Source organism: Seriola lalandi, unplaced genomic scaffold (assembly GCF_002814215.2).
Source record: "Seriola lalandi dorsalis isolate HSWRI2012SDOR001 ecotype SW California unplaced genomic scaffold, Sedor1 jcf7180002054308, whole genome shotgun sequence".
Taxonomy (NCBI): domain Eukaryota; kingdom Metazoa; phylum Chordata; class Actinopteri; order Carangiformes; family Carangidae; genus Seriola; species Seriola lalandi.
Genome location: NW_019524861.1, coordinates 6,004 through 30,337, shown reverse-complemented (window position 1 = coordinate 30,337; position 24,334 = coordinate 6,004). Strand labels below are relative to the sequence as shown.

At 41.7% G+C, this 24,334-nt stretch overlaps 1 protein-coding gene across 3 annotated transcripts in view; it reads left to right on the top strand.

Annotated features, from left to right (window-relative positions):
• Positions 1-24,101, top strand: part of schip1 (schwannomin interacting protein 1) — a 201,782-nt gene extending 177,681 nt beyond the window's left edge. For all 3 annotated transcript variants that reach the window (XM_023406426.2, XM_023406428.2, XM_023406427.2), the window contains 6 exons: positions 12,554-12,672; positions 14,238-14,355; positions 15,038-15,235; positions 19,947-20,070; positions 20,816-20,909; positions 23,184-24,101. In XM_023406426.2, the coding sequence (XP_023262194.2) occupies positions 12,554-12,672; positions 14,238-14,355; positions 15,038-15,235; positions 19,947-20,070; positions 20,816-20,909; positions 23,184-23,235 (705 nt within the window). In that variant the 3' untranslated portion in view covers positions 23,236-24,101. The remainder of the gene's footprint in view (positions 1-12,553; positions 12,673-14,237; positions 14,356-15,037; positions 15,236-19,946; positions 20,071-20,815; positions 20,910-23,183) is intronic.
• Positions 24,102-24,334: the final 233 nt, after the last annotated feature.

The following is a 24,334-nucleotide window of genomic DNA, read 5'->3' as shown; positions in this document are numbered from 1 at the left end:
GTAGACAAGCATTTTTTGTATGTGTATTGGAAAATGTGATGGATCTAGGATGTGCTGCAGTTTTATTCAGCTGAGTTGTTAAGCTGGGTTTCAAACTGGGCGCTAACAATTGTAAATGCTCACCTTTCTGGCATTGTCAACATTTGTGATGCTGATTTCTTGTCAGTTCTTCGCGCATCCTCTTGATCGTTTAGTTTAAGTTTGTGGAATTAATAAATTCATACATTTCCTCTGATTTAGAATTTCAGCTGTTGAAAAACCTGAGAAAGACTCTGATCATCTAGTTAAACATTTGTTTTAATCTTGGCGCATCTTCTGCATATTTGTATTGGCATGTCAGGAGGGTGGATTTGTGCTTGTGTGAGTGAGGGAGCAGTTGTGTAACGGGATAAGGATTTCCTGCCATGTTTCATGGTAGATAAAAGCGAGATGGAGCGACATAGAAATGGCAGGAATGAAGGAGAGAGAAGCCGATAAGGAGAGTAAAGTGACGCCAAAGGGCTAGTGGAGACGGTGGATGAAAGGCAGAGATGAAACAGTAACAGGAGAAGTATTGACAACACAAGCTGAGCAAAGCAAAGGTAGAGATGAGCTGAAAAGAGCAATGAGAACGGCATGCAGTTTTCTGAAGCAGCTTGGATGATATGTGATAGGGAGAATGGAAAAAATAATTGACTTCAGTTCAATCAAGAGGATGAAAATTCAGGAAGATGTTGAAAAAAGTCTATGTTAATGAAATTGCTGTGTTGAAGCGTTACGTGGCTTTAATGCAAGGGGTGTGCTAGAAAAGAGAGATAGAGCAAATAAGAGAAAGAATGAGATCGGTAAGCGGAACAGAGGGTTCAGCCTCTGATAACAGCAACTCTCCAGAGGCCCCTCAATTAGACTGGTAACCTGGCAACCAGCAGGCAGACAGCGCCCCTCACACACATATAGCACACACGTACATGCGCACACCAAGGGATGGAAAGAAGCAAAGGGCAATGGGGGGAAGAATAGAGGAGAAGGAACGAGTGAGGGGTTAAGTGAGGGAGTAAATTAGATGAGTAAACTGTTAACAGTAAAAACAACGGAAAAAGAAGAAGGTAGGCAGGGCGTTGTCCCTGCATCTCTGTTTGTGTCCTGGGACCGTCCATGTCTTGGGATCATCTCTGTTTTGGTTATCGGTGTCATTGTTTTCTCCCCGCTTTAGTTAAGGTGTGGTCCTGTTGCCCCTTGGCTGTTGATGGCTCAAGGCGAAGGAGAAGAGAGAAGATAGATGATGGGAAGGAAAGGAAAGGAAATACGGAAAGCTGTTTCTTCATCGCATAACGATCGAGGCAGGCGTCCCCTTGGTGTCAGAAACCATCAGCCAATTAAGTCACAGGCTGACCCTGGGAGAACCAGTGAATCAACGATAGTTGACCCATAGTCAAGAAAACCATCTATCGATTTAACCTCCGTCAATTTTGCAGATAAACCATGAGGCCAAAGAGAGCAAAAGATCACAATAATAACCAATCATCTACTGAAGCCATCTCCATCATCTTGACGCTGCACTTCATTTCATTAAGTGCTTAAGTGAGCTAAAAGCACGGTGTTTCTCAGTGGGTTTACTAAAGGCTGAGGTCTCAATATGTCATCCTGTTTTCAGATTCTCATGTACATCTATAAATCTTGCAGTGCCGTATTGTCAGCAGCAGCAGCAGCAGCAGCAGCAGTATCAAGAGGGTGGAGAAGGGTGATAGTTGAGATTTATCAGCTTGGCCACAGTGTGTCATCTCGGGCCGCAGGTATACTCATTTTGCCAAGGCCTCACAAACTCTGATTGAATGTTGAGTCCTGTCACACGCAGTATTTGTGTGTATGTGTGTGAGGATTTATGTGTATTTATGCTATGCATATGTGTCTACAGGCTCATGCAGTTTTTCAGACTTGACGGGAGAGGGGGGAAGGAGAGCTCCAGTGTCAGTGTAACAGTATATGAGGTGTGGCGTGATGAATTATAAATGAGGACGAGCAGTACAGTAGATATCACTGACGGATCATGTAAGAATGACAGAATTGATCAATAAGGGTGTTTAATAAACCCAGTTTATGGAATTACTGACATTATAGACTTGTCTAGTTTGCAAAGAAATAGTTATAGAATGAAACATGCCCCATCTCCAGCTCCAGACTTACAAAAGCACACACACGATATTGATATGAATCTTCTCATTTCATTCTTGTATGAAGCTCTTTTCCAAAATATTGAACTATACCTTTAACATCTAATGTTATGTAGGCAAATGTGATAACATGATATAGATTTTAGATTGTATTTTTAGCCAGCCACATTCATCTGAGTAGAAGGAACATAAGATGGGAAAATTAGAGCATTTCTTGCCTTAGTACACACACAGATTAAACAAGATCCAGGTGCAGTTTAGAAGTCTCCATATTAATTGCAGTTTGTAAGATATAGGACAGTGTGTGTAATGTAATTCTGAATTTGTTTCACTGCTCTGTAATGTATGTGAAGCTTGGGTCCCCTATATCACCCATTTGCTGTGCAGCAAGCCTCCTTTTCATCTAAGACAAGTGTGTCCTAATATTATACAATTTGTCAAAACTTCAGCTCCTTCAAACACTGGCCTCTGTGCGAGTTAGTGGACTTCCCGATGGGCCACCCTGTGCTTCTTTAGCAGCCCAATTTGTTTGGAACACAGAGCATTGCCATGGAGAAATTCTCAGCATGTTGCTATGGTAGCAGCCCCCTCTCTTCCTCCTCTTTCCAAAATAAGATCAGATCTGAGTCCCAAACGTTTCTTTCATATGTGTCAGTAAATGCAGTCTGGTATCACACAAGCATACACATAGACATTAAGGAGCAATGTGCCTGTTTGCCGATACAGAACTTACAAACAAACATGGAGTGGGACTGATAAAAAGAGCGAGTGCATCACAGCCACAGTGCCATTGGCCTTGGATCCCAAGCTTACAGGAGGTGCCAGGAACCCTCTCTCCCACAGTCACCCTCTGTTCACTTGGAACAATAAGCCATTCTGTGTGTGTATGTCTCTCTCTCTCACACTCGCTCTCTCAGCTGACCCGATAGTCGAGCTATCATCTACACCAGAGGAATTAACCTGTGTTTGTGTATGTGTGTGTGTGTGTGTGTGTGTGTGTGTGTGTGTGTGTCTCAGATACGCAGCTGAATGTATCCACATGCCCTTGAACTGTGATTTCGGCAATGTCCGTGTGCACATTTGCAAGTGTGTTTGTGGGTGTTGGTGGATGCTTCGTGCACATAGGTAACCCAGGTAACCCCCACCCCCCACCCCCTATCCCATTTGAATCAGCAGTGACTTCTCCTTCACTATGAAGTCAGCCTCAGTAATGAAGCAGAGAACCAGCAGAGCTGACTCTGCCCCACCCTGTAGCCCCAAACAGGCTGCTCCCACGAACAACTAACACCGGTTTTATTGGCTTGTGTGTGTACATGTGTGTGTGTGTCTGTGTGTTGTCTGTATTGTCCCCAGCAGCAGCAGTCCAGTGTGGGTGGATTCGGGAGACAGCCAGACAATTCACTGTACTCTACCCATAATCCCTAGGGATCAACACTGAATCAAACCCACTTCCTATTTTTTTATTTAACTGCTTTGTATGTGTGTATGTGTGTGTGTGTGTGTGTGTGTGTGCATGTTTGAATGCCCTTTGATGTTATCATGCAAATGCATTATTCCCCAACCGTCTTCATCTCTGGTTCGAGTTTCCTCATTCTATCATTCTATTCTCGTCTTCGCTCTGTCTCTCTCTCAGCAGAGTAACAGATGAATGTGACTCATGTTTATCACTATCACTTGGCATTCTCTTCCCTCTCATCACTCTCCTTTCATCTCCCTTGTACCTCTTTGTCCTTGGCTGGCTATTTTATTTTTCATCTGATATCCCTGTCTTCCCTGACTATTTAGCAGGATTCATCCTCTGATTCTGTCTGCGGGTGGAGGTTTCTTTCTTCAAAGTAAAGAAATACAAAAAAAAACAAAAGAACTTTGAACTTTTAACACTTTTTCCCTCACCATAAGGTCAGGGTTAAAGTTTTGTGTATTTCTTCAAGGAATATAACAGTTCAGTCAAGTTGCTTGACAGATATAATGTATGTTTCATTCCAGCCTTGCTCAATGTCTTATGTGTGTGTGCATTGACTAAATGTAGCCTTTAACAGGGGACGAGGGATAAATATGGAATGATAGTATTAGTAATATTTGCAGGCAACTAGTATTTAATAGAAAAAATACCAATAATGTAGATATATGAATTAGTAAAAAAGAAAAGAAAGTAAGAACCAAATGTCTAATGAGAACACTATAGACATTTCCTCGTAATAGATAGGGCTGTGTATTATTTGAAACCTCTCAGTGCTACTGCCGATATAATATCTGTGTGAGTTTCAGTACCTGCATAGCTGCATAATAAATGCCAGAAATCAAATCAAATTCAGAAAATTTGGCTTTAAATCAGGAAACATCTGATCAAAGAATAAATAAACGAGATAAAAATTCTAGCCAGGCTTTCCATGTCAACTTTTGATGAAAGTTTTCAGCTCTTTGTGCTACTGAGACATATGCGAAAAGTAGTGAAATTCAATACTCAGCCTTGCTTTGTAGTTGTACACACTAAAGTAGTGTTGAAATGATTAGTTCTACTTCTTCTTTAGCTTCTTTTACTTCTCTAATACATGGACTTGCTGCTTTTCTCGGTTTTATTTCATTTTAAATTGATGTATCATTCAGATTTGGACTGTTAGTCAGACAAAACAAGCAGTTTGAAGATGTTACCAAACATTTTGGGAAATTGTGATATGTGGTATTTTAAATCGAAACTCTAGTGTGTGTTCCGTTCAATTCTTTACACAGTAAAGATGTGTGAGATATGTGAGCCCCTGTTTTTGTGCAAATGAATTATGAGTTAATTTCCACCACAACATGATAATGGTTTTCTGATTCTCTGTCATGCCTATCATTTTCTTTGTAACCATTTGATGGTGTGTGTGTTTGTGTGAAGTCATGTTCCCCTGCAGTGTGATTCTGCAGCCATATGTGGATATAATTTTCTGTCTGGGCGGCTATGACAAATATATGAGTCATGGGTCGATAACGTCTCACAAAGATGAGATCATTACACACCGTGGAGAGCTCAGATTGAAAATGTAAGTCACCGATACAAGGCAAAAAGCACTCGCTGTGTATGTATGTGAGTGAGGGACTGTGTGTGTTTGTGTGCCAGACTAATGGTCCATTGTGCTCTGTCAGGGTTTATTCAGCTGGCTGGGGCTGTGGGGCTGCTGGCTTTGGAGTCCAGACAGGGCACTATTTTTACCTTTGCAGGAAGGCAGCACACTGGCTCCTCTGTTACATAAAAACAGAGATTTGCGCATTCATTTCGCCTTCTTAAAATCTACATTTTAAGTTAATCTCTCTTTCACAAACACACAGAATTATGAGCTATTCTAGGTAAGAAGGATAGGAAGCTTTAAAGGAAAAAATCAGAAAGGAGTCCTGGGAGTAACAGAGGGAGAATTAAATATAGACAGTGAGAGATAGAGTCCAGGAGAGGCTCCAGACACACTGGGAGCCGTCTAAACACACACATGCATGGGCACATACAGTACAAGTACACTGCCATAAACACACACACTCCCACACACACACACACACACACACACACACACACTGTTGCTATCCCATCGCTGAGGTGTGTCTTTCCAAACTGGTGGTGAGCAGCTGCTGTCCTCACGTCAGGGCGTTAGAACGGAAAAAAACACCAGTGTGAGTTTCTCCCTCTCCCTCCACTCTTTTGCCGTCTCTGGCTGTGAGAGGCCGCCCTGTCCAGAGGGTGGAAGGTAGGGAGGGTCTAAAGGGGCCTTACCTCTGACCATTGTGCTTTCACAGTCCTGTGGGAGAGGTAGGAGACCTATAGAGGGAAAGAGTATAGTAGTCAGAAATTGAAAGGAAGTGAAAGAGAAACAGTGTCACAACATGTTAGAGAAAGACAAGCCAGTAGAAGAGTAGATTTTCTTTTTGTTTTTGTGGCAGAGGTGAGTTGGCTGGGAATATGATGTGTACTGACTGGGCCCAACCTCTAGAGTCGGTCTGGACTAACCTACTGACTGGGGAGTAGAACGGAAAGACAGGAAGACAGAGAGGGAGGGAGGGATGAGGGAGGCACTGGATAATATGGATGGATGTGGTGGAGTGGATGATGTCATCCGGCAAGCGTCCAGCCTCTGCCTCACTGATGACTACAAAGAGGTAAAGGACTATGTCATGTTTGTATGTGTTTTATTCCATGGTTATAAGTACGTTTTTCATGATTAAGTAATTGAAACTATTGCATGCTGAGGTCTGGGTCTGTCCAGAGACAACAAAATTCATCCACCAGCACCTCGAAAGCTCACTAATTATATCTTGTTTGTTTAATCTGTACTGAAGTGCAAAAATGACAAGTTGCAGTGGGTTATGTGCTGCTGGCCAGAAGCAGGGACTTACAACTTCACAGTAACTGCCAGTCGTCAGGCAGTAAGTGCTCCCAGCCAAGAAATAGTGCAGCACATTATCCAGCTAAACACAGCAACATGTCATTTTTACCTTTTTTTTGGTTGTTTTTACAGATTTAAGATACGGAGTATAGCTTGTTAATTAGTGAGTTCTAAAAGAGCTGGTAGGCAGATTTTGTTTCATTTGGGACTAACCTGCTGCTGGCTGCAGCTTCATAGTGAACAAATAGATATGAGACTGTTATCGATCTTCTCATCGAACTCTCTGCAAGAAAGCAAATAAGGGTATTTCTCCAAATTCCTTGGGTTTTTGTGTGTTGTGTGCAGTTATGTGATTCAGCCCAAAGATTGAGGTTGATGTCACGCTGGAAGTATGGGTATTACAGTGCTTAGATATTTGGGGCAAAGCTATGACATAATGGTGTGAGTATCCAGGCTTTTATCCTTAAATCTGCTTCATTCATTGGAAGAAAAAGCAGATTCCTCCTCTGAATCTTTCCCCAGTCTGGCCTTGTTGTAGAGAGAAGCTCAAATGTCACTTGGAGACCTATTGTCCTGTCTAAACCCACTTCATGCTCCCAATCTCTCCTCCCTCCCTTTGTCATACTCCCCCCTTTTCTTTTTTTCCCTTTATTCCACCATAACCCTCCCCCACTTCTTTTACCACCATACACACACACACACACACACACACTCTCATATACAACCCTCTACCACTTGCTGAGTTGTTCTCTTCCAATCTGAGTGACAGGCGCAGCCTTGCACTGACCTGTGGCTGAACTTTATGAAGGGTCAGAGGTCAGGTCCCTTATCTGGGATGGAATGTTGCACTGCCTAGACAGACGGGTCTCAGATAGCACGAGAGGACAAGACCATCTTACACACAGAGACATTTTTAGCCTGCAAAGATAGGATGTAGACTTGGGTTAGGGTTAGGATTAGGGGTAGTGTGTATACTTTAAGGAAAGGTAGAACATTTTATGAAATACACTTATTTGCTGATAAAATTGACTCCACTCACATCCAAAAGCCAGCAACCCACAACCATCTTCCTGGAGTCTTGTCTTCACTTTGAGGTTGCAGGGCAGCTTGCTGAAGTCGCCCCTAGGAAGTGAATTACAGAGCCAAGAAATAGTTCTGCACCTAACCCACCAGAAAGCCACTTTTTTCACTTGAGTTTTTGTACAGTTTAACCATACAAGGACTCAGTGAGAGGTGCTGGTTGGCAGATTTGTTACCACTGAACATACCCAGACTAGATGTTTCCCCTGGATTCCAGTCTTTACGCAAAGCTAGACTCACCTGCTGCTGGGTGTAGCTGTCAAGCAAACAGACAAGAGAGTGGTATAAATGTTCTGTCAGCAAGAAAACAAATACAAGTATCTCCCAAAATGTTGATCTTTACACTGACTTTAGATTATACTTTACAGCACAGTTAAAACACACACACGCATGCACACACAAACACACACACACACACACACACACACACACACCCAGAAGACACAGTGACCTTGTATCTGTTTGTAGAGCTGTGAGCTCAGCAGCAGCTCACTGTCAGGCCTTGAAAACATATCAGAGTGAAGCTGTCCCTGTCTGGCTTCTCCACACCACAATACACAGATTGCCAAAACACACCAACACACACACTTAGCACAACCGTACCTCTATGAAAAGCTCTATGAACTGCAGTTTTTCTAAGCACATTTAATCTTATGCAGGTGCACTGTAATGTCATGCTTTCACTCTTGCTATTCTTTAAAAGAAAGGTAGCCTGTGCTCACAAGACCTGGTATTTGTGTATATGTGTGTGTGTGTGCCTGTGAGTGGGTTCTTGTCTCCAACCAGGGACTGAGGTCGGCCGGTGAAAAGCCTCCATTGTGCAGAACAAGGGAGAGCACTTAGTGAGAAATCGAGGGAAAGAGAAGAAAGGGGAAATAAATATTAATAAATTAAGGGGTGATATATTTTAAAGTACCTTTCCTTTTAGCATATTTTTTTTTAGAATTTAGATACAGTAGGATGGCTAAAAAAGGAGCCTGAAATCAGAGAAAAGCAAAAGGATAGAAAAAACTGTAGGCATGCGGAGATACACACACATTTATACACATCTTAGATCTTAACCACTTAACAATTTCAGGCCACAAGAGCCAGCAATTTGGGGAAGGGAGAGGGAGGATGCTGTTTGTTAGCACAGATAATTAAATTCTTCTCCCTCCTCTAATATAGATTTTCAAGGAAGATTTGAGGGCTCAGAACAAGCACCCTGTTGTCCATTGCCAAGGCTAAATCACCCTCTAGGCCTGTGGAGATGAATGGTTGTAGTGCAGAGTGGAGGAGAAAATGTCTTTGTCAATGAGGGTTTTTCAGCAGAGGAAATTGCTTGGTGAATTTAAGGAAAAACACAAATTAGCCCAATTGTGTTCCTCCCAGTCTAATTTGGACCGTCTCTCTTGCTTTTCTTTCTCTCTCTCTCTACTATCTGTACTCCCTTTCCCACAGTGCTAATATAATTTACCAGGCAATTTCCACGTCATAATCATGTGGAAACAGGCAGTCAGATAATGTTCCATCTCAGGACTTTATAAGATTTTATATGAAGCTCCAATGGGAAAATGATCCAGTAAAGTGCACAAAAGGTTACGATAACGTCTTATTCATGATGATTTGAGTGAGTGAGCCAATCAAAAGAGCAGAAAGTCTGTGTGTGTTTCCAGACAATGACATAACAGGTTTCCATTTAATTTGCCCAAAACTAAAACTGAAACCGAAACTATGACAGGATTTGATTGTCTCCTTTCTTCATTTAAAGAGGCTCTAAAAGTTCATCTACTTATATCTTACTCCGATGAAGGATTTAAATTTTGGAGACTGATATGATAGCACATAAAATTTGAAAGGATAAGAAGATAAGGTAGAAGATGAGCTACGGGTGTAGGTGATAAAAAAAGAAGTGTGTAAAAAAGGAAAGAGAGCCAGGGGCATGTGTTTACTACTCATCTTGCACCTTCACCTCTCAGTGGCGTATCCCACACCTTGGTAAATAGTTTATGGGGCTGCCATGATGACACACACAGCCCACCCAGACACAAACACACACAAGCACACAACACAAACATGCTGTAAAACAGATGATGTTTATACAAGAACAGGAAGTTGTGTTGTCAGGCAGGTGTGAGATGCAGAGATTGTGTCCTATGTGCTAATCCAGCTGCTATTTAGCAAGTATTTAGTTTCTGTCATTTTTCAAGTAAAAATGCAAACCCTTTACTTGAGCGAAACGAGACATTTAATGATGTCATCTCGGGAAGACAAACTGGTTTCTGACATTTTATAGACTAAATAATTAATCAATGAATTGGGAAAATAATCAGCAGATTAATCGATAACGAAAATAATCCTGTTTGCAGCCCTGGTTTGATCAACCAATTACCAGTATTTCACCCTGACTTTCTTACAGCTCACATTATGTGAAGAGGTAGAACAAGAACATTAAAATTCATATCTAGCACTTTGTTAAAACATTGCTCTTATGACTGCGTGTCACCAGCAGCTTTGTGCAGGAGTGTATATAGTTATATAATTCACAAATATAATCCAAAAATAGTTATACATCAGGTTGTCCTTGAGGGCTGATGATCTTACCAGTGGCAGTGTGTGAAGTGTTTTTCATTTTAAATCATTGCAGAAGCATATGCTCTGTGTCCTGCCTCATATATTTCAACAACTGATCACTGAACATAAAATGCAAAATGCACCACCTGTCTGATACTGTTTATGGCCTAGTTTTAACTGCTTCTGTAATGGCAGTAGAAAAACTTTTTACATTTTTGATTGGGCTAGTTAAACTGTTGACACTTCCAGACTGCTGATGACAAGTTATGATCACTGGCTGAAGACCTAACCCTCATTATCTCCAAGTCAGCCCGAGTTAAATTACCAGAGATTAAACCAGTGTGCATGTACACTTTACATCAGCACACAGCCCTCTAGCAGGGAGTATGTGTGTGGTCATGCAGACTGTTTTGAAAGTGAGCTGTAAAGTTTGCACAGATGCTGATGCTGCTTGATTACCCTGTATTCTCATACAACATGTTTTCTGACCCATCCTCTCTGTGTCAAAGCCCCCTCCCACCTGCACCTCAGCATTGCCCTCATTTTTTTTTTTTCCCAACCCTCACCACATGAGGGGAGAAAACGGTTAACAATGCTCAGTGAACCCACTGCTTTTGGTTTTCATTTTGCTCGAAGCCGCTGTTCAGTGCAGTAACTTGACTGACAGTGTGTCAGCTGTATTGTAGTCAGGCGTGTATGAGTGATATGCGTGTACATAAATGCATTTGCGCTGCGCTGTACCACACATGCTGCTGTTGTGCCTTTGCAGCAGAGGATTGAAACTCTCAAGTGTGTTCTTCTTGACTCCCAGGGCTATCTTTCAAACACACACACACACACACACACACACACACACACACACAGAGGAGCGGTGCCAGGTCCACTCCTCTACGTGCCCGTGTGTGTGCTGGAAGCGCCAAGTGCGTCGTGCGAGCTCTTGTGTGGAGTGGGATTATGTTAATTTGTACTTGGTGTAGGCACTCTCACCAAACGCCTGCTCACAATTGTCAAGAGACACTGATAGAAAGAGAGGAAAGGAGGGAGCAAGTAGGGAGTTGAAAAAATGAGTGGGAGAGAGGTAAAGGTGTGAGTGATTTGGAGAGGGAAGAATAGAGTGAACTGCAGAGAGATGGCTTGATGGAAGGAGCCATAGAGGCCTGAGGCTGAAGGAAAGAAGTGGGGATGGAAGAAAATTAACTAATCTCTTTTAAACCACCTTCTCACTGTGATTCTACTATTATTTTTCTTTTCTTTTTTTGGCATTTTACTTTTATCTAACAGTGAAATTAGAGAAACAGATCAGAAATATGCGGCAGAGGGAGGGGGAGGGAGGGAAATGAGGTTGCATGGCATGTGTCCTAACCTTTAAGCATTCAGACACTTCTTTTAAGCTTATTTAAACCTTCATAACTAAAATGAACCAGTGGTTTCTTCCAAGGTGTCACAAGATAACCTTAGAGATCGCAAAATGGTTTAACAAGTTAAGAAAGAAGTATGAAAAACATTTTGATACATACAGTGATGGTTATTTCTATTGGCTTGGTGCTGAATAATATAGAAGTGCCCAATAACCAAACCAGCAGGAATTCAAAAAGCTCTAATGCTCGTGTGCAACAGTAGCATGTGCAAAAAGTTGCTTCCCATTTGATCAGAAACAGTCAGAGTCACTCATCAGTTGTTTGCACCTCAGTTGGACCTGGATCAGTGTTTACCTGCTATGAGCACAGACAAGTTGTCCTGTGGGGATTGCTGTGTGTGTGAGCATGTGTGAAGTGCTGCCAAAGCTGAGGCTGCGCTCAGTGAGGAATTCATGATTGGGATGAGGCCAAGTGAGAGTCACTCTGGAATTGTTTAAAGTTGGTTATTCTTGCAGATTTAAGCATGTATGAAATGGGTATTACTGTTTTGTCTCTTGAGTTTCCCACATGTTGAACTTAATCCTGTGTGAGAAGACCTACTTGGTGTGTGTTCTCTGAGAAAACAGCAACACCTGCTGGTGAATATTGGTATTGTCAGCTTGTAATGATCCTTACTTCGGTATTTCACACTTTTTTTTTTTCACATCACTCCGTATCAGAGCTTGTTAAGATAACACTGAACCTCTCACTGCAAATTAAAAGGAGGTTGCTGCTATTAATATACTTGCACTCGTGATTTGGACAGACAGAGACTGCTCAGGGTAATGGCGTTTCTATTTGTGCATTCAGCCAGTCATGTGGGGGACAAGGGTGTTTGGATGATCCAGCATGCCAGGAAACTATATATAAGTACTTGGGTTTAAAGCACCAAGTATCTTTGAGGAAGATACCTAATCGTTACCAGCCTGACCCTGGCATCTGAACTCATTGTGCAACTACAACATTAATCATCAAACACATGACAAAAAGGTAACCTAATTTTGTTAATCTCCTGTTGTAGGCCCAAAAGAATGAGAGGGAGTCAATCAGGCAGAAATTGGCCCTGGGCAGTTTCTTTGATGATGGTCCAGGCATCTACACCAGTTGCAGCAAGAGTGGCAAACCCAGCCTGTCCTCACGGTAAGACCTCTGACTTCAGTCATATTACTTCTTTTTTAACCAAGAAACATGTGACTTGCATTGGGAAAACACAAGATGTGGGTTTACTAGTACTTTTTGTGGTTCCATAGTTCTCTGAAGAAGGGTTTACTGAGAGGTTATCCTACTCAAAGATGAGACCAGTACTGAAATGTCAATAGACCATACATTTCCGCTGTATTTGCGAAGGTTAAAAAAAGAAAAACAGGGCATAGGGTATGAATCTAAAAGTCCTGATTTACAGTCATGGCTACCTTTAAAGAAAGAGCAGACATGGAGGAAGAGAGAATGACAGGAACCAGAGAGGATTTGTGCAGTGCGAGGGAGCCACACGTAATCAGCCCTTGTGACTTCCCAAATTTGCACTCAGGCTGCTACCACCTCCTACACTGTACCTTACTGGAACTAAATGTTCTCAAAAGACTTCTTGTGATTTGAACCACGTGAATTTTGCTGCAGCAAATTGATGACTGATTGTGATGCTTAATGCCTCATTGATCATTACAGGGAAATATTCAAATGACAGTTCTGTGTGAAAATATGATGTTTCTCTGAGACAGTAAGTCATATTAGAGCCGGATAATCCTGGATTTATGTGGTGGATCCTGTTATCAATATTTCAGTTTTAATTTCGGATTCATTTTTATATACATCTCATATGTTTGTTTTTTTAAATAATTGTGACCAAGCTATGTGCTGAGTGGGACTTCAGTCTTGCTGTTGGACAAACTAAGAGATGGAAGCACTATTCCTAATTTACCTCAAACGTATCTTTGGCATTTCTGTCCATTTCTTTCTACTTATTAACTGACATATTCACCAGTACTAATGCATCTGCACTCTACACTGTATGATATCAACAAAGTTAGTGGCCTCTATTATCTATTAAATTCAAGTTACAGGGTGCTTTTTGATGCTGCTTCACGCAGGGGGGAAAAAAAACAACAACAACGATCGAAACACTCAGGTCCTGTTTTAATTGGAAGTGATTGGATCTATACTGTGTAATCAATCAGCCCTGTTTGTAATTACTGTATTGAATAAGCAGATTATTGATCCACAGTGGGCTGACTCTACACCTAGTGATACTCTGCTCCTCCGTGGCACAAAAACGCCCCCACCGGTCTCAGGCAGATTGGAGCAGACCTACCGGAGGCAGCCTGGATCGATCCATATTGGAGACAAGAGGGGAGATGATTAAAAACACAAGCCCTCTTTAATTCAATCTTCAGCTGGTTCTTTTCTCTAGTGATGAGAGCAACTTGTTTCTGTTAGGACTTTTTTTGTACTTATTTCTCTCTAAGTATGCGTATTCACAATGCTCTAAATCCTTTATTTAGACAAAGTACTTTATTGAACTCACCGTACATCATTTGTATTAGCAGCAGTGCTGATGACATTGCTGTCTGTTTTGGGCCTGGTCTGAGTCAATTACTGCAAAAGCAGCTAATGTTGAACTGGCTTGACCCTTATCTGCATTTATGTTAATATTAACTTGTCTCCCTCTGTTTCAACCACTCTCTATCTCTATCTGTCTCTCCCTGCAGGCTGCAGAGCGGGATGAACCTACAAATTTGTTTTGTCAATGACAGCGGCAGCGACAAGGACAGTGATGCAGATGACAGCAAGACAGAGACCAGTCTGGACACACCTCTGTCCCCCATGGTACACACTGATGCCCAAGACTGCACTCTGAGGCCCATGCAGAGTTATTATAGTATTTCTCCAGAATGAAAGATATGCACTTAAATCTTGAAAACGCAACAAAATGTGTCACGATTTACAGGATTGACGGTGTAAAGATCTGATCAGTGTAAAAGTGAGAGCAGTGAAAAGGGTGAGATATTCACTTTGAATCAGAAAGGTAGCTGGTGGATTTGATGCTTTATGAATGTCTTTTCTCAAGTTTTCTGGCCTGTTAACCAATTCACGGGCAGCAAATGAGAGGTGAATTGGAATACGCTCACCAAGGCCACGGATGACTGGTCACATTAACCTCCTGTCAGCCTGAGACACATTTAACAGAAACAGAGGGAGAAAGAGAGAATTATCATCTCTTTACATGTTCATCCTCGCTAACTCTGACATCCCAGCTGATGTACAATGAAGTTCCTGTCAGTGTGTAAAATCTACATACGAAAAAGACCAAGAATACATTAATCCTCTTACCAGGTTTTTCTTATCTTTTCCTCTTTTCCTCTTACCTCATTCTCACCCCCTTTCTCATACTTTTACTATACTTTTTTCCCCCTTGTTTGTTATTCCATTCACTTTCTCCTTCATATTTTATTCCATCTTGCCGTACTTGTCATATCTCCCGCTTCCTCCTACCACCTCCTCCCTGCAGTCCAAGCAGAGTTCGTCCTACTCGGACAGGGACACCACAGAGGACGACTCGGAGTCTCTGGAGGACATGGACTTCCTGAGTCGGCAGAAGAAGCTGCAGGCGGAGGCGAAGCTTGCCCTGGCGATGGCCAAGCCCATGGCCAAGATGCAGGTGGAAGTGGAGAAACAGAATCGTAAAAAATCACCAGTGGCTGACCTGGTCAGTACCAGAAATCTGATTCTGCCTTTGACTGTTAAAGTTCACAAAAAAAAAATAGCATAATATTTTTAAATCACTGCCATGTTCTTTGAGGTTAGCATGCAAATATAAAACACAGAGAGATTTATGGATATTGAAAATGTTTAAGAGGAAAAGGATGAAGTATATTTGCTGCTTTCAGATTTAGTTTCTACTTATTTGTTTTTAATTTACCTACTAAGCAGCTCAGTATTTTTATATTAACAAAAGATCACTTGAAAGGGGTGACTCATTGTGCTGAGAATTATTGCTAGACTCTGTAGTTCACTTCAGCTTAATAGCACGGAAAAAACTCCAGCACCAAACGGCCAACAGACAAAATGAGTGATTAGCTGATGAAGAAAGTGGAACATCAGGAAAAAACAAGATATTTTTCTCTGGAATTGGTGGAAAGGAGTGGGATTATTGGCCTGATGTTCGCCTAGTTGCCAGAAACATCACTCCATATGAACACTAATGTTGCTCCCTATCTGCTGGATGTATAAAGCAACGACTTGCTAACAAGTTTTCCATTTTAATTAAAAGGTGATAATGTTAGTGTTGTGTTGACAGATCGTTTCCCCTGCCCCCAAGTGGCCAAGAAATCATTGCAGACTTAAAACCATCATCATCAACAAGGCCTACACAGTTTTACAGACTGTCAATATGCATGTTACAACCACCAATGTTCTCAACAACTCAAGTTCCGTTTTGCTCTTAGGCCACTGTTCAGAGAAGGTGTATACTATCTGCTAATAGCAAAAACTTCTTTACTCTGATCAGTTATTTCAGTGTTTTCTGTATCAACCATAAATTATATCCTTTTTCATGGAGTGTAGGCACTGTGACATCATCAGCCTAGTTAATGCAACTGACCAATCAGTTGGCACAACTGATATTTATTAATCTATGTTTCCTCTACCTGCCCCTGATGATAGTTTTAACTCCTTATGTTAATAATGTAGGAAGAAGGTTTTGAAATTAACCCCTGAGATTTTAACTGAAATGACAAATACTTTACAGCAGTGATGAGGCAACTGACACAGCTTACACTGGACTGCGAGAAACGTGTTTGTTACTTCCTTTTTATTGTATTGGAACAAAATGTCAGACATATGTCAACATGTCATGTGGCATCACATGTTTTATTATTGCATACGTATATATTGCCTTTTTACCAAGGGTCCATCCATTGATTCATTAGTTCGTCATATGTCAGAACAGATGTGAGGGTTGATTTTCAGTGAGAAATGAGTATTGAAGAGTTTAACAGGTCAAATATATGTTATAATGATGTCACAGGAAGCCTCACCCACCCTTCCTCCCCTGCCACTGCTTAGAGGAAGGAAGGTGATGACGACCCTGCTCATCATTATTTCATAAATTTTTATCTGCCTCACTGCCTCTTCCAGAGCACACACACCAACACCCCCACACTGTGAGACTTACACACACTCTATTTCCACCCGGAGTTGCAGGCAGAGCCACTTTACTTATTCAGAGAGGAGAAGGGCAGCTCGACCAGGTCCATCTATAATTCATACACCAGAAAGCATTGACTTCAGTGTTTAGGGATGTAGCAGTGCTCAGCAGTCAGAAGACATCACTGTCACATCCAGGCCAAACACACAGTAAATATTAAGATGTATTAAAGCTACAGCCACCTTCAATGTCCACAACACCAGAGATCTATTTAACTGCAGACATAACGTACTAAATACTTCCCTGCAACAGTTATTCCTAACCAGGGCTATATCTGCAGTTCCCATGGGGATAAGTGGAAAGATTGTGGGGTAGCTCAACTAATTTGAAAAAAATCTGCTTGAAAAAATACACCCCTCCCAATATTATTAGAAATTGGTGCGATGCTTATCTTTAGTAGATTTACTGTCACATAACAATTAAGCTCCCAGCTATGACATTCTGAAGGCACAGTACACACCTGCCATCAACTGTAAAGCCACGTGTTAGAGTACATTAAAACTTGATAGCTGGCAAGTGAGAAGTCTAAATGATTAGCTTAAAGTGATGGATAAATTATTGATATAAACATAGAAATTTAAATAATTAGGTAAAAGTAATGGAAATAATTACCTAAAACTTTGGATTGACAGGAGAAATAGTTAGCTAAAAATGGATAATAGTGGGCTAACAGTGATAGATGATTAGTTTAAATAATTAGCCAAAAGTAATACAGTTTACAGTTAATGAACAATTGAAACAGATAGCTGAAAGTAATGGATAAACAGTTAAAATAATTTGCTCTAAGTCATGGATAACTGGTTGAAAGGTCCCTTGTGATAAACACTGACATTTCAGTTTCAGGAAAAAAAGATTATGTCATATTTCTAAACATCCACTTTAAAATCAGCTGAGATGAACACATTTGGAGTGTGTCAGGCAACAGTTCGGGGATTACACAAGACAAAAAATGTTAGGAACTCTGCTGCTGTTGTCACACTGCTGCCAGTTAGTTTAACTCCCAAGTTCCAACTAAACTGGTTTGTCCTATCTGCTTGTGAAGGGCAAATAATGGGACTTTAGCCAGCACAGTTAGCCTGTATTCCAGTGTCTGTGTGTGGGAGTGTGGGTTTTCCTAAATATGTACAAACAGAATCACTGAGAGAAAGCGAGAAATTCAGAGAGAGAAAAGAAATTAGGGGGAAAGATTAAGATTCTATGGTAAAATCTTGATTCTCTCTTTTCACTTCATTCAGAGAGGAGTGTAGTTCCTCAGTCTGATAACAAGTCATATCAGGAGGTTGGTTTGCCCGTATTGAGCATTTGTAACTAGTAGTATGAGCAGTTTACCACAGAAACTCACTGTGGTCAGTCGACTCGCATGTTGAGTCAGGTCTAACACAACTCTACAACCTTTCCCGTCACCCACTCACGTTGTAATTGACATCATATTTCTCACTATGTCACTCCTGAGTCATCAGCTTCTACCCATCTGGACACATGAAACTGAAACTGACACATGGCAGCCTCATGTATAGTTGCATCAGTGCCAATGCGAAAGTGAAAGAGGGGTGAGAAACTAGAGGGGAGGAGGCAGCCAGATGCCCATGCATGCAAACACCTACAGCACACATTTCCTCACCTACTGTTTGTCAAGACTGGAGATGAAAGTAGGAGGGGAAGAGGAAATAAGTGTTGGAGGGAAAGAGAAAGAATGTAGACTGGTTAGATGGGAGTGTTGGTGGAGGGAGAGTCTGGTAAACAAATAGTTGATTATCTGCCTGTGTGTGCTTTCTTTGGGCGCACACAGGCACATGCTTTATGTAATTGTGTTGCATGTGGTGGCTATACTCTGAGTTTGACTGTGTTTGGCATGGAGCCATCGCTGGCGGCAATGGGACACATACTCATGACGACATACACAAAGCGAACAGAAGCACTGGAAAACATGGAATTCAGTTATAAAAGCCTTGTATATTAAAGGTTATATTGAAAAATAAAAGGTACTGTTTGGAGCCATATTTGCTCAGGGGCTGATTAATACAGTAATTGGCACAAATACAACTCCAAAAACTTCCAAGACACCGCAATTATATGGAAGCTTTTCATTTTCACTCATAGGGAAATCATGCGTAATTTCTCACCCTTTATTGTCACTTCACCTTTGTCTGTGATTACATAACAGATGTTTTCACAACTGTGGATGGGTGGGATTTTGTGATAAATAGTAAAATACGAGGGAATCTAAAGACTTTCAGTGAAAAGAGAGATCATATTTCAAAAGTAAGAAGAGATAAGAAGTCAAATTTACCATGTTACCATGTTAGTGCATTCTAACGTACATAGAGGGGTAAAAACACTCTGAATAACGGCAGTATCACTGGTGACCTCTTCTCACTGAGTTCATCTGCTGTTTATTTGTGTAAAACACTGTAAACCAGTTTGTGACCACAGCAGCACCTACTTGAAATCCCCCAACTTTACAGTCTCCCTACGCAGGGTGCTGACCTCCTAAAAGAAAAATAGATATTCCCTTTTGTTTCATCAAGGGCTTTATGAGAAGAAACAAAGAGACTGGAGAGAGGTTGTTTCTCACACAAAAAGCAACTAATGAAAACGTAAACAATCACTTCAGTTCAGGCAGCAGATTGAAGTCGGATTGTCATTCAGTCAAAACATCTGACTCTTTCAGTTACTAATTAGATTTTTTCTGCTGATAATTCATGCAGTTGTGGCTTTTGACCATATTTGAGCAGATTTAGAACTACATCTGGCAATTAAATCCATCACCAAATAACATGTTCATTATTCTTTTTCCGCGAATAGATTGTTTAGTATAAAGTGATTAAGTGATAAATTGAAAAAATTGCCATTTCTTACAGAGGGGAAATCAGAACCACCTCACATTTGAAAATGTGGCACCAGTGAATGTTTGGCACTTTTGCTTGATAAATGATTTAAAAATTTATTGTTCAAAATGAATTTTTCTGTCAGTCCATCAGTGTTTTAGAGAAAATCACTGACTAATTGTTCAAGAACTCCATCACTGCCAGTATTTGTGCCTAATGCAGTGAAATACATTTCCGAATTCATTTTGATTCTTATTCATTTAACAATATATCCATGGATTTTAGATTATAATAGGTTTCCTTGTTTTCATCAATCCAGGTATCAACCCCCTGTGAAAGAAAACAGTGTGTCTGATGTGTGATTGCTCTGTGTTTTTTGGCAGCTTCCACACATGCCTCACATCAGCGAGTGTCTAATGAAAAGAAGCCTGAAGCCCACCGACTTGAGAGACATGACGCTGGGTCAGCTCCAGGTTATAGTCAATGACCTGCACTCCCAGATTGAGAGTGAGTTGACCACACACACACACACACACACACACACACACACACACACACACACACACACACACACACACAAAGTGCAGTAGACACACACAGTCACTGACCTCTACTTTCAATTGCAGAAATGAGCAAGACAGCACATGGGGAAAAACATGCACATGCATACTGACCCCTACCATTTTAAGTGGATGTGAAAGTACTTTTATATATGTTAGTCAGTTCAAAGAACTGTACCAGTTAACAGCTTCCCCTGAGCATTTACTGTTACTGCACTGTACACATCATTGATCCTGGTACTCTATGATGAATAATCTCTCATTTTACATAAAGCAGCTACAAAAATCCCCATGAGTCCAAAATGATGAGCTAGTTTTTGCTTACAAAAGAGACTTTCCCCTCAAAATCTCTTTTGTTAGTGATCTATATTTTCTGGCAAAGATGAGGGAACAATAGCTGAAGCATGTGATGTGAAAAGAACCACAACCACTGATGTGTGGTCTGACTGTCAATACTCATCATGCTTTCGATGGCTTTTGTGAGGTTATTTTATGAATCCATCGTGGGAGATTTCCGCCTGTCACATACAGTATTTCATGTGGATTTAATGTCCATCAATTGATGAGCTCACAAAAGAATATGTGTTATGGTTCTGTGAATGTGATGGGGACAAATTCCTACTCTGTCATAATGATACATCTGTAGTCTGACATCATTTTTATATGATTTGTCATATTTTCTACCATTCCAGGTCTGAATGAGGAACTTGTACAGTTGCTGCTGATCCGAGATGAGCTACACATGGAGCAAGATGCCATGCTGGTTGACATAGAGGACCTCACCAGGTGATGAGGCAATTCATGAGGAACTTATTTTCAGCATTTACCACTATTATTTCACTCATCTATCAGAGAGTACTTGACAAAACGGTATAGAATAAAGTTGGAAATAGTCTAGATTTTTGTTATTGTCAAGAAATCTAATGTAAAGACCAAAGTCAACATTTCATTAGTCCATCTCTCAACACTTTCACTTTCTTACTCTTTCTGTGTCTCTCAACCTCAAGCCCATTAGTTCCTACTGAATATGTAAATATTTAAACATAAGTACTGAATATATAGCTTCGATTTTTTTTACTTCTTTCTAACTCTACGCCCCAGAATTTCTTCCATTTTAAAACTTGGCATCGACCCACTGCCCCCTCTGGTTCTCCTTGAGGGAGAAGACCAGTCCTCTTGGTCAGGATGTGCTGGCACACGCATGGCCAAGGAGCCTACTTTATGCCTTTCCGCCAGTTCCTCTGATATCGCTCACACTTCAGAGAGTGCTCCAAGAGGGCCACAGACTTCTGCTGGTGGCCCCCTTCTGGCCAGCGAGGACGTGTTTCCCCCTGCTGTGCAGGCTCTGCCACGGCTTGCCGTGGCGCCTCCCCGACAGAATGGATCTCCTATCCCAGTTAGGGGGTCAGATTTGGCATCCCAATCCTTGCCGCCTCCAACTGTGCGTTTGGCCACTGGAGGGCCCGAGCCGCTGCTGAACGCTTGCGTTGAGGCAGTCAGAAAGACTATTGACAGCGCCAGAGCACCTTCCACCTGTTTACAATATGATAACAGGTGGAAACTTTTTTCACATTGGTGTGTAGGTCGTGGCGAGGACCCAGTGCATTGCACCGTACCTATCATTTTGGAGTTTCTCCAGTCCCTCCTAGATGAGGGCCATTCTCCCTCTACATTGAGAGTATATGTGGCTGCTATTTCATGCCGGCACGCTCGGGTCGACAATAAGACGGTGGGGAGCCACAGTCTAGTGTCCCTTTAAGAGGGGCTCGGAGGGTGTGTCCCCCAAGTCCTCCAAGAGCTCCAGTCTAGGACCTGCCCCTGGTGTTGGATGCTCTATGCTCGAGTGGGTGCCCGTTAAGACGTTCCTCCTTGCCATTTCCTCAGCCAAGCACATCAGTGACCTGCACGCTCTGTCACTGAGTGAATCATGTCTGAGGTGGAACCCAGATGGCTCTAGTGTCACTTTATGGCCGAATACGGCATTTCTCCCTAAGGTGCTGTCACGCTTACACCTCAACCAGCCTATTCAGTTGGCACAGTTTGATCCCCCATCAGGGGAAGGGGAGAGGTTAAGGTTGCTATGCCCAGTGAGGGCACATTCTCTAGGTTCTACCAGGTGAATGTCACCACCCCACATCCTCTGGGCGTGGTACTTCTGCCAAGTTCCTCTGCACGTATGCCGTAAGGTATGTACTTGGGATTCCTCGCGACATTGTTGGTACTAGTCATCCAGTGCTTGAAGCACCGCCTCTGGCTGTCAGGAAGGATGAAATAGAATGAGAGTTACGAATGTAATTACGGTTCTATGAATTTCTGGATGACCGCCAGAGCGTTCAGTCACTCAGAATCCTCGTGAGCTCGCGAGAAGGTTTGGTAGGAACTGATTCCCTGATGACACCGGAAGATATACCCTCTCTCGAGTCATCTAGGGTCACAGGTGACTTTGTTGATATTAAATACTCGACCTCTGCATACGCAAGACGGAAGATCCAGTGCTTGAAGCACCGCCTCTGGCGGTCATCCAGGATTCATAGAACCGTAGTTACATTTGTAACTCTCGTTTTCCGCCCCTGCCGATGCTGGCCAAAGTGACATCACATGATGTGCTTTTCAGATTTCAAGGAGTTTCCTCTGGAGCCACAAAAGCCTTACAACATAACTAAGTACATTTGCAGTAGTATATGCAGTAGTATTCCCTCAGGCCTGATGTGTAAAATCAGTTCCCCTTTAATTTACTTAAACATTAGTAAATAGTGTTGGGCTATTTTCAGCTGCAGATGTGGACCAGTGATCACTTAAGGCAGCGGGAAGATGGTTCTGGGACTGACTCAAAATAAAGTAGTGTCCATGTTGGTGGTAATAAAGAAATATATCACCCAGTACAAAAGTGTGACACTTGTTTTTTTCAAAGTTTCTAGGCAACACTGGTGGTCTATAGCACAAAGGAGGAATTAGCTACAGCAAACTAGCTACACAGACAAAAGTTGTTAGTTGGATCAGTTCAGTGTTGGTTTTGGTTTGGTTTTTTAAATTATCCTATTTTCACTTTCTCTTTTCCAGGCATGCTGAGAGCCAGCAGAAACATTTGGCTGAGAGGACCCTATCCAAATAAAATGCCCGTCTCCTGCTCCACCCTGCTCCCCTCTGCCAAGCTTAGCCCCTGTTCCAAACCAGACTTTTCCCCTCTGGCCATTCCACCTCTGCCCCGAGTTGATCCAAATCCCACCCGCTTGTCCCAAGTATTTTTCTCCTCGCTGCTCCCCTGTCTCTCCCTTGTCTACCTTCCTGTCCAACCCACTGACTCCAGTAGCAGCAGCAGCACAGAAGAAGGCCACTCTCTGTCATTTGCTTCTGTGGTTTTCTCCCAGTGCTAAGGACGGAGGAGCACTTCCTGCTTCGTGGGAGAAGAGGATTGTGTGTTGTCATGGATTCTGTCCCCAGCTTCCTGTGCAGTGATCGGCCTTGCTTCGCTATTGTTTCTTTTTAACTTTCTACATTCGCCACTAAATTATAACTGTTCAAATGCAAAAATTGTGGGAAAAAATAAAATAATAGTGAAAACTTTAGTAGAAAGTCATTCATGAGAAAAAAAGAAACAACATTGTATAAAAAATGATGGAAAACTAACTTCTTCAGACCATTTTAAGTTGGACAGTAATTTTAAAGTATTTCAAAGTCGACCTGTTTTTATTCTGCACAAATGGTAGTTTTCAACTGAGAAATGTTTATTTGAAGGTGCTAAAAGAGTGTAAAGGAAACATGCCTGCCTTGTAGTGGAGTCGTAGCTTTTGGTAATACGTTCACTCTAATTGCTCTTCAACATTTTGTGAATGTTGATTTTCTGACACGAGTCATTTTAAATGAATAAGTGTGTTAATATCGTTTTCATCCTATTGTATTCAGAAACTTTATTTGAGGAAAGAAATGTTTATGTACAGATATGTAAAATAAAGAATAAACTTTGTTTCATATATGTTGGTTTGTTGTGCAGTATGTTGAATTTTTACAGCTGCATTTTACTGCATATCCGCTGAAAGAATTTGTCCATTCAAATGAGCTTCCTCTTTCTAATGAACTTCGGAAGTCTAATCACTGTTCGCAACTGCAGCGAGAGAACAAGACATCATCACATTAAACATAGTATGACTCAACACACTCTGTTGCGGTCTTGCCTCATCATGACACTGGTTGTTTCTCACTCACTCATCTGT